At 45.4% G+C, this 15,627-nt stretch overlaps 1 protein-coding gene and 1 non-coding gene across 3 annotated transcripts in view; both read left to right on the forward strand.

The window, feature by feature from the left end:
- Positions 1-15,627, forward strand: part of Mpzl1 (myelin protein zero like 1) — a 42,830-nt gene that overhangs the window by 21,620 nt on the left and 5,583 nt on the right. The window contains exons 2-5 of one of the 2 annotated variants that reach the window (XM_057770184.1): positions 945-1,111; positions 5,251-5,464; positions 6,487-6,619; positions 9,260-9,365. In XM_057770184.1, coding sequence (XP_057626167.1) covers positions 945-1,111; positions 5,251-5,464; positions 6,487-6,619; positions 9,260-9,365 — 620 coding nt within the window. The remainder of the gene's footprint in view (positions 1-944; positions 1,112-5,250; positions 5,465-6,486; positions 6,620-9,259; positions 9,366-15,627) is intronic. The other variant, XM_057770185.1, reaches the window with a different exon arrangement.
- Positions 12,120-12,223, forward strand: LOC130875281 (U6 spliceosomal RNA). The gene has a single exon (XR_009057210.1). It is a non-coding gene; the product is annotated as a U6 spliceosomal RNA (small nuclear RNA).

Here is a 15,627-nt window from a genome sequence, read left to right on the forward strand (position 1 = left end):
GTCTAAGCCAGAGTGAGCCCTGATGGAAACTAGAGACCGCAGTTAACATAATGTAGCAATGTCTGTTTATAATTGAGACAGATGTACCACCCTAATGCCAGATGTTAGCAATAGAGGGGACTGGAGGGGAGGGGATGGGATTTGTGGGAACTCTACACTTTGCATTCGGGATTCTGTAAACATGAAGCTGCTTTTACTGTTAGTTTTTGTCTGTTAATTATTTTTCAAGATTTTTTTTATTTTATTCTATTTTATTTTATATGTATGAGTGTTTTGTCTGTATGTATGTATGTGCACCACGTCCAGGAGATTAGAGCCCCTGGAAATAGATGGTTGTGAGCTACCAAGTGAGTGGTGAGAATCGGGCCCAGGTCCTCTTCAAGAGCAACAAGTCCTTTGAACTGATGAGCCATCTTTCCAGCCCCAAAAGGAACCCACCTCCCCCACTCTACTCCCACCCCTTGGTAGGGTCTTACTATGTCTCCCTGGCTGACCTGGAACTCGCTGTGTAAACTAGGCTCAAACTCACAGAGATCTGACTCTTTTTGCCTCTGGAGTGCTGGGATTAAAGGCATTTGCCACCACACCTGGTTCATCAGTTAATTAAAAGGAAAAAAAATGACTACAGCCAAGCTAGTGAAAAATATTTTATTAATAAAAACTCAAAAATGAACCAAGGCTGTTGGTCATTACCTGCAATCCCAACCCTAAAGAGGCCTGAGTAGGAGGATTCTGAGTTCAAGGTCAGCCTGGGCTGTGTAGTGAGGCTCTGTTCCCGAGTAAACAAAATGCCTCCCAAACAGTTGTTAAAAAAATAGAAACAAACCAAAAAAACAGATAGTGAGCAGCTTCTCTGAAATCCAGTAACCTCTCTTTCTTTGGTAAATACCTACAGTGGTACCTCTGCCAAATCCTGCTCTTAAATTTTGTTCCTTCCTCTTCAGTGACAGCCAGGATATCGGCCCTGGAGGTGCACACTCCCAAAGAAATCTTTGTGGTGAATGGGACCCAAGGCAAGCTGACATGCACGTTCGATTCTCCCAACACAACTGGGTGGCTGACCACGGTCTCCTGGAGCTTCCAGCCGGACGGCACGGACAGCGCAGTGTCGGTGAGCACCCCTCCCTCCCCTTCTGCCTCTCCCCCCACGACTGCTCCACTGCTGTCATGTGATCAGTGGTCCACTCCTACCATCCGGTTCTGAAATGAGACACCGCAAGGCTTACTTCTCTTGCTTCAACATGCTCCAGGAGAAGTCTGCTTTGCTTAGCATCTCTTAAACGAGCTTATTTCCTGGTCTTTTTGTTTATTTCTCTTGCCGCCACTACCCTACCCTGCCCCTTCTGACCATCAGATCCCATTTGCAATTGCTCACTTCCACACGGCAGCCTCTGCTGGACCATGTGACTCTAGTTACGTTTTACCCCACACCTTTTCCGCTTATACTTGTCCCATTTTTTATTTCTATTTGTTTTACAATATCTGTATCTGTCTGTCTATTCTATCTATATCCCACACACAGAGGTATATATATAGTCCTTTCTTGATGTAATGATGATTTTTTTTTAATTTGACCTGTAGTGTGATTCTGCAGTATTTACTGGTACTTTACCATGCTATGTATGGCAGATCTTCCATAAAAGTATCTTTGCTCTTGGAGCTGGAGAGATGGCTCAGTAGTGAAGAGCACTTGCTCCTCTTCCCAAGGACCCAAGTGGTGGCTCACGACTGCAACTCCAGTTTCAGGGGATCTGAGTCCCTCTTCTGACCTCTGAGGACACTGCCTACACATGGTACACAGACATGAATGCAGGCCAAACGCTTTTGTACATAAAACGGAACTAAAAGGACATGGGGAAAGCTTCTTTGCAGTGTGAAATGAGCCTGGCACATGGTTGCCAGGGTGATGAGGGCCACACTAAGCACTAAGAGGCTGGATAGACAGTGCGCTGGTGTTGTTTTCTTTCCTATCTGCGTTGCCGTGATAAGATAGATACCTTGATAGGAGCGACTTAAAGGAGAAGGGGTTTTAAATTGGCTCACAGTTCACAGGCACAGTCCATTATAGAAGAAAGAAGTCAAGACAGCTTCAAGTCACTGGTCACATCCCAGTGCCTGGAGGGAAGCAGAGACCCACAAGTGCATGCACAGCTCACGTCCTCCTTTCCTCTACTGTCCAGGTCCCCGCCCAGGGACTAATGCTAACGACAGTGGGAAGGTCTTCCCGTATCAGTTAACTAAGTCAAGATCATCTCCGCAGGCATGCTCAGAAACCCATCTTCCCCGTGTTTCTAAATCTCATCAATAATTAAGGTTAATCATCACAGAAAACCAGTGACTGGCTAGAAACTAGTTGTATAGTAGGTGCTTGCTAGACATGGACCAACTGTTCCGATTCATGTCTATAAAATGGAGCTGATACAACCTCCCACAGAGGGGATTGAGAAGAGGGAAGTTCTCAGTATGGTGTCTAGCTTTCGAGGTGCTAACATAGAATTATGCGCTGTTGTCGTGTTTGTTCATCGTGTGTCCTTTGAATACTGGCACCTGCTTTAGCATTGTTCCTGGCAGGGAAAACAAGTGCCATCCGTCACTCAGTATCTAATCCGGAGTCAGGCGTGGTGGCGCACACATTTAACCCCAGCACTTGCGAGTCTACAGAGGAAATTCCAGAACAGCCAGAGTTCCACAGTGAGACCCTGTCTCAAAACAAACAACAAAAAAACCACAAGCAGAATGACACCTCTCCTCTGGCTACTGAGTGCTATAGTTTGAATGTGTTCCCAGAAGTTGTGTTGGAAGCTTGGCCTTAAGCCCGTTAGGAGGTCATTAGGGTGAAACTAGTGGCGATGAGAGTAGGGTCCCCACGGTGGAGTGGGGTGACTCTAGGAGCAGAGAGACTCGCCCCAGAACTCTTCTTCCGTCTTCCCATGTGATATCCTCTGCCATGTTCTGACATAACAAGATTCTGCTCTCTGGCTGCCAAGACAGTGCCAGCACTATGGAGTTCCAACTCAACCTACTGCTTATAGGTTACTAAGTCTAGGTGCTGGCTCACTGTATGCCTATGCCACTAATCCTCCTACTTCTGTGAGGGAGTTGTGGGGAAAGAAGAAAGAATGGACCCTAACCCTCTCCATCACTCCTCAAGGAACCCAGCAATGCCAAAAAAAAAAAACAAAAAACCCAGCTTTCTGTTTGACCCAAGTAGCTTTATGTGTTAGAATGTGATATCAAAGCTGTGTACTCCTGCTGGGTGGTGGTGATGCACGCCTTTACTTCTAGCCCTCGGGAGGCAGAGGCAGGCAAATTTCTGAGTTTGAGGCCAGCCTGGTCTACAGAGTGAGTTCCAAGACAGCAGGGCTGCAGGAAAAAAAAATCTCGAAAAACCACAACAAACAAAAAACAAACAAAAAGCTGTGTACTCCCTGAGGAAAAACACTGTGTCTAGGTTGAAGCAAATTCTTGGGCGACCCTGTATCCTTCAGGATTTAGTAACAGGGAAGCTCTAAACATGAGAACGTGTTCATTTATTTAATTTCCTTACCTGGTCTAGGTGGGCATGATTTTTAAGTAAGACAAAACATGTAGGATGCCTGCCCTAAGGTTTCTACCTTACGGTAGCTATGAGGACAGCAGGAGGAATCCTAACAAAAGTCTAGGGAGTCGGTACAAAGATTCTGCTCCCATACATAGAGCTTCAGTGAGGAACATTGCCAGTATTTCCATAGATTAAAATTAACCACACATTTATTTAGGAGCGTCTAAAAGAACTCCGTAAAATTGAGAATTTCCCTTTAGTTTTAGGATGTCGGGATTATTCAATCTGTAGAAAATAAAGCAGCTATCAGGAAGATAACTTGAGGTTAAAAGCTTTCTTTTTTCTTTCCTTTCCTTTTCTTTCTTCCTTCTCTCTTTCTTTTTTAGACAGGTTCTCTATTATGTAGCCATGGTTTTTCCTGGAACTCACTTTGTAGACCAGGCTGACCTCAAACTAACAGAGATCTGCCTGCCTCTGCCTCCTGATTGAGTGCTGGGAAAAAAGGCGTGTACCTCAGCTAGCAAAAACCTCCTTTTAGGGAGCAGTTCTGTTTATTCTCACAGTGTTCCTGCATTGTGGTTTGTGAAGGTTTGGATGACTCGAGGCTTACAGCTAACATGCTACATTTCTGACTTGCAGGTTGTTTTCTTGTTCTTTTAGATTCTTATAGGAGAAGCGTACCCAGCATGCCATGGCTTCCCTAGTGCCTGAAGTCATGGTCTACCCATCTAGCATTGGACTGACTTTTCTTCCCTTCTCTGTTCTTTTAGAGTAGTCTCATTCTTTGAAGTGCTCCCGTGGGACTCTGTCAGGATTGTTCTGCCTTCCCTTGTGATAGTTTCTTAGAAATAACAACCTTTGCTGCTTCTCCTTGAGTCTGGTCTACGTGCAGCTCTTTTCCTTGTCCCCAGACTGGCACATAATACCCGTTCATTCTACTCCTTCGTGATGCTGGTCATCAATGCTGATTCGGAACACAAGTTAGGGCGTATTTGGAGATAATTCGGAAAGGGAAGACTAGATTATTTAAAACTCTTGCTAGGTTGACAGTTTATTGCTTATTTCCTTACTGGGGGCAGGGGACAGAGGGAGAAAGGAAGACAGGCAGGCAGGCAAAATGTCACCAAACAGGAGAGGTGTTGAATAACAGAAATCACCTAGACTTTGAATCAAAGCTGGATTTGAGTTCCACCTCCGAGACCTGTGACTTTCGGCAGGTCACTACAGTTTCTGAGCTTCCCATTCCTCACTTGTGAAGCTCAAGGGTGGGGAAGAGGAGGTCAGATAAGGACTGAAGAGAATGCCGAAGCCTGGGGTAGATTTGTGAAACAGACTCTCAGAAGTAGAAAGAATTACCATAAGGTTTATGAACAATGGATTTCTAAGGTCGTTTTTATGCTATGATAAAGTGGCAATGACTAACTGGGTAATTTATAAGAAACACAGATTTATTTCTTACAGATTCAGAGTCTGGAAAGCTGAAGACCAGTGACCCCGGCATTTGGCAAAGACTTCTTATTGTGCCATACTGTGGTGGAAGCCGGAAAGATGAGGGAGTGAAGTCCCTTTGCCAAACCCTCGCGTGATTTGCTCTCCCTCTGTGGAGTGCTTTTAGAAGAGTCCCCTAATGGCACAGCACGGCTGGTCCAGACAACGGGAATTCTGCTCTGGGAGTGGCTGGCTCATGGGCTCTTGTTTTCTCATTGCAGTTTTTCCACTACTCACAAGGACAAGTGTACATAGGGGACTACCCACCATTTAAAGACCGTGTCACCTGGGCTGGGGACCTCGACAAGAAAGATGCATCCATCAATATAGAAAATATTCAGTCTGTTCACAACGGCACCTACATCTGTGATGTCAAAAACCCTCCTGATATCGTTGTTCGGCCTGGCCACATTAGGCTCCACGTAGTGGAAATAGGTACTTCCCACAGTGGTTGGCGTGATGGCACGTGGTCTCTTTTGTCACGTGTAGCTGCAGAATAAGATCTGTGTTTCAAGATACATTTGGCAGGAAACGTTTTTGGAATTTATTTATTTTTTTAAAGAATCTTTTAAAAATGATTTATTTCTTTTATATGCATTGGTGTTTTGCATGTCTGTATGAGGGTGTCAGATCCCTTGGAACCGGAACTACAGACAGTTTGTGTGGGTGCTGGGACTTGAACCCAGGTCCTCTGGAAGAACAGCTCGTGCTCTCAGCTGCTGATCCATCTCTCCAGCCCCCGGAATTTATTTTTATGGTGTTGGCTATCAAACCCCAGGCCTCATAAATGCTGGCCAAGTACTCTACTGCTGAGCCACATCCCCAAGCCCTGAAGGGATGGTTTTTGCCTTCCAGCTGTGCCGTGTGTCTCTGGACTGTGCGGCTTAGCCCAGCAGAGCTGACGGTTGGGGAGCTGCTGCCCAATCAACACAGCAGGCGGCTTCCCTTCCCACACCTCTCTCTGGAGCCCGTGGTCTGATTTCGGGCACGTTAGTTGTTTAGTGTTAAGAGCAAGAATGACCAAATTCACTGTGGCTGGATGAAGTGGGCTGTAGGAAAAGGAGATTGAGACTGTTTGATATTGTCAAGGGTGATATTTTAGTGTCTCCTAGAGCAATACAGAAATTTCTTCCCTTGTTTGAGGATATGCAGGGGATGCAGGTTCCACTGTCTCTTCTTGAGACAGCCTTCTGCTGGCCATGGACTGGTGTAAATCCGTATCTCCAGATTTGCTTTGACTGCAGAATGTGGGGAGGAGGGATTGTGGGAGGAGAATGCTTGGCTCTCTAGTCATTTTCACCTGATAGGCCACCTGTGGTCATCCTCAGACGCCGCTCTGTGTAGTTTGTCTAGTAGAGGAGGATAAGTAAGATGGTAACTGATAAAGAAGACTCCTGCTTATTAACAAAACTCCCTTTCTTCTCTCTGCCCCCCCCCCCCCACGTTCTCTCCTCTAGACAATTTACTGGTGTTCCTGGTGTGGGTAGTGGTGGGCACCGTCACCGCCGTGGTCCTTGGCCTCACGCTGCTCATCAGCCTGGTTCTGGTGGTCCTCTACCGGAGGAAGCACGCAAAGCGGAATTACGCGGGGTAAGAGCTGTGATATGTTAGCGACGGGTTGGTGAGAAGAAATCAGGCTGTATAAAAACGTTCTCTCTGGCACCGTGAGGGATTCTCTGCTGTTTGCTCTTCCATCGGGCCCAAGCGGTCCCAGGTGTTATGGCGTGGCTTGCTGCTAGCTGCGGAAGAAGATGCTGGTCTCTCGTCTGTCATTTCCTTCTGAGGCCTGGGGAGGTGAATTGCTCTGCAGCAGTCAGGCGCTGAGTTTCCGTACCTTCCACTTAGCAATTAGAATTCTTAAGCCACAGACACCACTTACCTAACCTTAAGGGTTTAATTTTCCCAGACATGGCGGCACACATCTGTAATTCTAGTACTTGGGAAATAGTTCAAGGCTGTACTTGGCTACACAATGGGTTTGAGGCCAGCCTGGGCTACATGAGACCTTGTCTCAGAATAACCCCGGGACCTGGCAAGGTTGTTGAACAGATGAAGATGGTTGCCCCCAGGATGAATGGTCAGAGTTTGATCCCTGAAGTCCTTATAGCAGGAGGGACCTAACTCTCACGAAGTGTCCTTTGACCTCCATTCACATGACATGGTATACATGTGTGCCCCCCCACCTCGGACTCCCCACACACAGATAAACGTAAAAGAAAAAATTGAAATGAGAAAAAAAGTTTAATCATAATTTGTTGCTATTGATCCTACAAGGGCCTTCCTTTTGCTCTACAGAGATGCTCTGCCAGTACGTGACCCTCCGGGCCCTGTGTGATGCAGGGCTTCTCTTCTGCAGTCGTTCCCACCCCACTACGACCCAAGCAGCTTCATCGCTTTGCTGTTTCTTGGTTGTGTGCACCTAGTGTGGGAGAGTAAGAGCTAATGTAAAAACGTAACAGGAAGAAGGAAGAGGTGGTTCTGTTTTGATGTCACACAAGGGACACCTGAGTGTAGGGCTGGGTCTAACTGCAAGACGTTCTCTTTTCCCCACTCCAGCTGGAAAGCTAACCCCTGTAAGCTATAGTGCTCACGCGGTCAGACTGGGGATGAGGCTGCATTCGAGTTGCTCTAGCCTGGGCAGCACCACACACGCACAAGCTAACTTGCGCCATCCTAGAGGAACTGTGATTAGAGAGGTCTGCATGCCCGGATAGTGGGAGCCTCTCTCTGTGGGCTCTGCTGACCTCCACTTGTTAGCAGTGCTGTGTTTAAACAAGCCTGGCTGTTCTGATTCAGGTATTACTTGCTTGGAATGCGTCTGTTCTGCTGACTCTTGCTCCCTTGCATGGGGTGTGTTTTGTGATTAAATATAGCAGGATTGATGGGTCTCAAAATGAGACTAATCTAAGGTAGTAATGCTTCAAGACCGTAGTTTTTGCTTGGGGTTAATAAAGTGGACGGGAAGATGTTTCTTCAGTCCTGCATGGCACCATGGTTGCTGCTGTTCTTAATTTGGTCATCTCACCACCACCACCACCATTTCCTGCTTTTCTTCCTTGGTACGCTGGGACCAGGTCCTACTTACCTTCCCTTCTTGAAAAAAAAACAGTTGACATAGAAGACATATTGGCACAGTAACAAGACTGCATCTCCTCTTCTGCTCTCCTAGACACATGTAACTGATCACATTGCCCATATGTGTAACGTGTACATGTTCAGCCCGTTCCCCTTGTGGACACTAACCGGCAACTCAGTGCTAACCCAACAGCTATTATGGTTTGTTCACAGGTGTGTTGTTTGACTGTAATGAAAATATAAAACATCCAGATGAAGTTAGGTTCATCTCAGCGTGTATGTGTGCGTGCCCTTCATGTAAAATACATGTGTGTGATTTCCATACATGAATTTATTGTCGATGATTTAAAACCTTCTTTGTGTTAGAATAATTGAACAGTTTGGTTCAGGGCATGTAGCCTCCCATTCCAGAGAGAGCAGTTTGCAAAGTACCCAGGATGCTTTGGGCTTAGTAATGACACTTTAAATGCGGTCTTCTCCAGACTTCTTACTTCCTAGGTTATTATGTCAGCCCTAATGGCCTGCTTCCTGTTCAGTTTCCCTGACTTATTCCTGAGGTAGCATTTTGTAACGATGCCCTGATGCTTCTCACAGAGTTCAGTCTGTGGCATCCCAGAGTTTCTCATGGGTCATGACTTCCTTGCTGTTTGTGTTTTTTGGAGGCGTTTGTGTTTTTTGGTTTTGTCTGATTGTGATGTCGATAGGGAAACAAAATGTGGGGAACTAAAGAATGGGAGGAGAAGGGGAGCCACGGCGCTGGATCTGGATGTTGCCCTGGGATCTTTGAGATTCATCCAGATGAGGTTTTGCTTTGATGATGAGTAAAGCACTCTGTGGCCATTAAGCAAGTAGAACTTGCGCCTTTAAACTTTTATCCTGAACGGGGTGGATGGCAGGAGGAAAGACAGCACAGCCCACAGGAAACAGTGTTGCCGCCCTCGGCCACAGCTGGCTGCCTTAGAAGAATGCCGGAGTTGGAGGAGGGAGGATAGTTTGTAGCTGTTGATGGTCTGGAGCCCCACTGTTTTGTTTCCTGTTGTTTTCTGTTGTGCGTCTGCTGCTTCATTGTGCCGTCCCTTGCATCTCTGTACTTTTGTTTCCATTTATTGTGAATTTTTGTTTTCACATTTGTTCTTCAAATCGTCACCTCATCAGCTGCAGTACATCAGAGCGTTTGTCACCAGTTAAGCAGGCTCCACGGAAGTACCCCTCCGACACAGAGGGCCTAGTAAAGAGTCCGCCTTCCGCCGGATCTCACCAGGTAACAGCTGATGCACTCTGTGCTAAGGTTTGGAACGCTCTAACTTCTTGGGTATGAAGGAGAATACTGTGACATTCTCACTGTAATAGACATGCAGAGGAAGGGAGGAAGATAGAAGAATGAAAGGGCTGGTCTGAGAAGACCCCAGGGGAATGTATACATATAGCAAAGAACTGATCTTAGGGAAGTTTCTCATCCAACCACCACTAATGTTTATGAAAAGGTAAAGGTGTCTCCTTTGGCCTAAGTGCAAGTAGCAAGTGGCTTTGTCAGCTAATATAGTCTTCAGTTGCCCAAGAAAATAAAATCTAGTACACTCTATTCTAAAGTACTCCGTAAGAATTCAACAGGGAAGAACTGGGGTGATGCTTCATCTAGTAGAGTTCTTGGAAGAGGACCTGGGTTCAGTCTGCAGAACCCATATAAAGGAGGAGGGCTGGGCAGCTGGATGTGGTGGCAAGCACTTAAAGTCACAGTGCTGGAGAGGTAGGGACGATGGACCCTTAGGCTCACTGACCAGCTAGCCTAGCCTAATTGGAAGTAAGTGCAAGGTCCCATTGAAAGACTGTGTCTTGCTGGGCAGGGCAGCCCATGCCTTTAATCCCAGCTCCAGGGAAGAGAAGCAGGTAGATCTCTGTGAGTTCAAAGCCAGTCTGGTCTACGTAGTGAGTTCCAGGACAGCCAGGGCTACGTAGAAAGACCCTGTCTCAAAAAAACCGAGAGAAGGGGAGACTCTTTATCCAGAGAAAGAGGGATAGAGAGAGAGACCCAGTATCCAAAGACAAGTGGATGACACCTGACAAACCACATACATTCAAGGTAGTTTTTAGCGCATGCACACATTTTCATGCAGGCACATGTACACACACAGAAATTAGCAGGGAAAGTTGGTGTTCCCAGTGTTAATAATAAAGCAAGAAATTTATTTCATGACCAGCCACAGTGGTCTGGATTTATGATGCAGAGTACCAGAAAATTTGTTTTCAGGGAAAAGTTGATATTCTTGGTAATGATAATAAAACAGAAAATTGATTTTCTTTAGGGGAAAAAAATTGAGGGGCTGGAGAGATGGCTCCAACAGTTGGGAGCCCTTGACTGCTCTAGCAGAGGACCTTGGTTCAGTTCCCCGAACCCACATAGTGACTCACAGTTATTTCTAACTGTAGTTGCAGGCAATGCAGTACCCTCTCCTGACCCTCACAGGCTCCAAGCACAGATGTAATGCACCTATAGATATTCAGGCAAAATATTTAAACACATAGAAACACTATTATCTGGATCATTTTTAGGCCAGATGAATAAGAAAGAGTGTTTGGTTCCTACTTACTGTAGGAAGCTCTGAAGACAAAATCTTTCAATTGGAATTTAGCACAGGACCCAACATCCTGCTTCCTGTTGTGTTTTTACTGCACCGCTTTGAACTGTAACCATGTTATTGTCGAAGCATAAGAGGTTTGTGGGGTCTATGTGGGATAGGAACCATTAAGGAGGTGTGATTGCTAGAGGGACTGATTTTCACAAACAGTAAGAAGGATATTTGTGTTCCATAGATAATATTCGAGGTCTTATTCTGTGGATTTACATGTGGTGAGGGAACTTGCACCAGACAGGAAACTGAGGCGTTGTGCTGACTTTCTAAGGCACAGCACGCTGTCAGGATTGGGGTTCATACCGGGTCTCATAGACAGCGTGTGTTCTACGGCGGCCGCACCAGGCTCATAACCTGTTCTTGTCCCCCACCCTTTCCATTGCCTCAGTTTACTGATTTGGGCCCTGACGAGGAACAGAGCTGTAACGAAGTCAGGAGAATTACAAATAGATTTAACGGCTAAAGAACCCTTGAGGACGTTCTTCTGCTGAAAACAAACTCTTAGTTTCAGACAATAAAACAATGGCTTTTCGAGATGTTGTAAAATAGGTCACATTGCCAGATGGTCAGTGGCACACACCTTTAATCCCAGCACTTGGGAGGCAGAGGCAGGTGGATCTCTCTGAGTTTGAGGCTAGCCTGGTCTATAAGAGCTAGTTATGGGACAGGCTTCAAAGCTACAGAGAAACTCTGTCTGGAAAACAAAATGAAACAAAAACCAAAAAACAAAAATAGGTCACACAGCACTGTAACCTCTCAAAGAAAAAAGCAGTGCAGGCCCTGTAGTTGCACCAGCGTACCACAGACAAATGCAGTGAGGGAAAGTGGAAACGCCTGGGCTCGGCTGTGTCACTGAACCAAGGAGGTAGACCTGAGAGTTTGGGCTGGGTGTAGATTTGTGCAAACGTGATAGAATGCTTCTGAGACCTGGAAAAGAACCCTCTGTAAAGAAAAGAATCCACGGTGCTTGGAGTTCACCAGGAGCTGGGAATGGTTTGTGGAGAAACCTGTTAGCGCTGGTGCTCGGAGTAGCACACCATTGTAGGTGCTTACAGTAATACCCGGATAAAGGGTACTCTGGACCCCCTTTTTACAGAGCCTGAAAAGAAGCCTCTAGAGATTCCAACTAATCCAGAAGGAACTGAGCTGTATGCCACAACAGACTCCAACAGCGCCCAGCAATCCGGGACCCGAAAGTGTAAAATTTATGATGTCTGGTACCAATCAAAAATGACTAGGCATATGGCTAGGTGTGGTGGCATACTTGTAATACCAGTACTTGGGAGGCTGAGGCACGAGGATTGCCTAAAGAGCAAGCTGGGCTACGTAGAAACCCCGCCTCAAAGAGGGCTAGGGAAACTAGACATAGAGGAAGCAGGTAACCCGAGCTCGCTGCGGCAGCTCATCTGCTAAAACTGGGATGATACAGAGATTAGCATAGCTCCTGTACAAGGATGACATGCAAATTCGTGAAGTGTTCCAGAGAGAGAGAGAGAGAGAGAGAGAGAGAAGGAGGGAGGCAGGTAACTACAAGAAATTAGTGGAAACCAACTGTCCACTGGGGTCTGGGAACTAGAGAGATGGCTCAGCAGTTAAGGATGCTTGCATTTGCAAAGGACCTAGGTTTGGTTCCTAGTACCCACAGAGTAGCTCTATCACTCCAGTTCTAGGGGATCTGACACCCCCTTCTGGGTTCCTTGGATACCAGGCACACACATGGTACACATATAAATATGCAAGCAAACATTCATACACATAAAGCAATAAACCCTTAATAATATAGACCCAGAAACGATGGAGATAATGGAATTCTTAAATAAGGACAGTAAGCTGGGTAAACTGGAAGGTGGTGGTGCACGCCTTCAATACTAGCACTCTAGCACTCTGAAGGCAGAGGCAGGCTTATCTCTGTGAGTTCAAGGCCAGCCAAGAACTAGTTCCAGGATAGGTTCCAAAGCTACAGAGAAACCCTGTCTCAAGGAAAAGAATTACGGTAAAGATGTTTTCTTACAAGCAAGCAAGGAGCTAGAACTTTGCACATAATGAGGAAAGGAAGACAGGTCAGACAGGCGGAGTGGGGAATGAAAACGCTGGGTGCTGCTCACAGACCAGAGCAGCTGTGCTGCCTCTGATGTAGTCTGATGCTTGCGGGGTAGAGACAGACCGACCACAGGCTTGAGGCCAGTTTGAGTTAAATCACAGGAAGCAAAACTGAGAATGAAAAGGGACTTAGTAAACTCAGCCATATTAATTACACTGATTATAAATATTCAGAATACTTAGTTAAAAGTTGGAGGGGGTCAGGGATCTCAGTGGCTGTGTGTGTGTGTGTGTGTGTGTGTGTGTGTTGCCTGTCTGTGGAATTTGTGAAACCATAGACAATACTATGAAATGAATCATATGATTTTCAGATTTATTGGGTAGATTTGTTTTGTTTTAATGATTATTTCCATGGTCATGCTAGGTCATATCAGAGGCTTCTGTGCTAGGGTTCAAAATCTACTTCAGACAATCCTCAGTTCCCACAATCCTCATACACTAGTAGTCCTAATGGATGCTTTTGCTCACCTCAGCACCACCTTCAAATAATGTGCCTGCCGTACCTCCCTCCCAGGCTAGCTGCTCCGGGAAGTCCCAGGAGTGCCTCATATCTGAGGGTACTTTGTGTTCCCTCGGTGTTCATACAGGGCGCAGCATTATCGCTGGAAATGAAGTTCAACTGCACTCTCTTCTCATCCTCTGTAGCACAATTAATAAAAACCTAGAGACAGAAATTGGGGTTCAGCCTGAAGGTCAGAAAAGCCACTGGCTCTTACCTCTACCTCAGTCTGAAATGGCGATCTTGCCTCCAGGAATCTCAGAATGAGACTGTGTGTGAGAGCTGTCTCCTCCCATTTTATAATCCTCTCTAGTGCTAGGATTAAAGGCATGCACCACTACTGCCCTGTTTCTATGACAACTAGTGTGGCTACTGAGATTAAAGGTGTGTGTCGCCACTGCCTGTAAGGCTGATCAGTGCAGCTGTTTTATTCTCTGAACTTCAGGCAAGCTTTATTAAAATACAAATGAAATATCACTACAATCCTCTGCATAGTTTCTTTTTTCAGGTTTGTTTTTTGGAGACAAGGTCATGTCATATGTAGCCCAGCCTGGCCTTGAACTTTAAGCAATTCTCCTATCTCAGCCTACTAAATGCTAGGGTCACAAGAGGCCACCTCTATGAGCACCTTCAAACTATATTCGTTTGCAGCCCTTTTTTCTCAGCCTCGGATGGCTGCCTTGCTTTTGGCATCATATAAAAATCGGTAAAAGGAAGAAACTCCTGGTCTCCTCGTGTGCAGTCTCTATCATGAATGAGACATTTGCCAGAAGCCCCCACAGACTTTTTTTTCCTATTCCCTTAGGCTAAGAGCAGGTCACGTCTTCTAGTCACCTGCAAGGGTCAGTAATTGTGATGGACTGAAATAACATCTTGGTTCACCCTAGAGACCCGTATAAATTTCTTTGCCTCAGAAAGAGATGATGGTGACTAGCAGAAGCACAGGAAGGTTCCGCCAACATAGCAGGAGACAGGATGGGTTTGGGAGTCGAGTTAGGAAGGCTCTGGCTGAAACATCATCCTTCACAATAGCCACAAATAGCATAAAATATCTCATAATAACTAACTCTAGTCAAACAAGTGAAAGACCTGTATGACAAGAACTTTAAATCTTTGAAGAAAGAAATTGAAGAAGACACAAGAAAATGGAAAGATCTCCCATGCTGTTGGGTAGGTAGAATTAACATAGTAAAAATGGCAATCTTACCAAAAGCAATCTACAGATTCAACGCAATGCTCATCGAAATCCCAGCAAAATTCTTCACAGACCTCAGAAGAGCAGTATTCAGCTTCATATGGAAAAACAAAAAAACCCAGGATAGTTTAAACAATCTTGTACACTAAAGGAACTTCTGGAGGCATCACAATCCCTAACTTCAAACTCTACTACAGAGTTACAGTACTGAAAACAGCCTGCTATTGGCAGAAAAACAGACAGGAGGAACCAAATCGAAGACCCAGATATTAATCTATACACCTTTGAACACCTGATTTTTGACAAAGAAGCAAAAAAGTATAAAATAGAAAAAAAAGCATATTCAACAAATGATGCTGGCATAACTGGATATTAACATGTAGAAGAATGAAAATAGATCCTTAGCCGGGCGGTGGTGGCGCACGCCTTTAATCCCAGCACTTGGGAGGCAGAGGCAGGCGGATCTCTGTGAGTTCAAGACCAGCCTGGTCTACAAGAGCTAGTTCCAGGACAGGCTCCAAAACCACAGAGAAACCCTGTCTCGAAAAACCAAAAAAAAGAAAAGAAAAGAAAAGAGATCCTTATCTATTGCCATACACAAAACTCAGTCCAAATGGATCGACCTCAATATAAAGTCAACCAAACTGAACCTCCTAGAAGAGAAAGTAGGAAGTACAATTGAATGCATTGGCACAGGAGACCACTTCCTAAATAAAACTCCAGTAGCACAGACACTGAGAGAAACAATAAATGGGACCTCCTGAAACTGAAAAGCTTCTGTAAAGCAAAGGACACAGTCAACAAGACAAAATGACAGCCTACAGAATGGGAAAAGATCCTCACCAACCCAACATTGGGCACAGGGCTGATCTCCAAAATATACAAAGAACTCAAGAAATTGGTTATGAAAAGAACAAATAACCCAATTAAAAAATGGGGTAAGGCCTAAACAGAGAACTCTCAACAGAGGAATCTAAAATGGCTGAAAGACACTTAAGGAAATGCTCAACATCCTTATCCATCAGAGAAATGCAAATCAAAACAACTTTGAGATTCCATCTTACACCTGTAAGAATGGCCAAGACCAAAAACACTGATG

This window comes from Chionomys nivalis, chromosome 5 (assembly GCF_950005125.1).
Source record: "Chionomys nivalis chromosome 5, mChiNiv1.1, whole genome shotgun sequence".
NCBI classification, from domain to species: Eukaryota; Metazoa; Chordata; class Mammalia; order Rodentia; family Cricetidae; genus Chionomys; species Chionomys nivalis.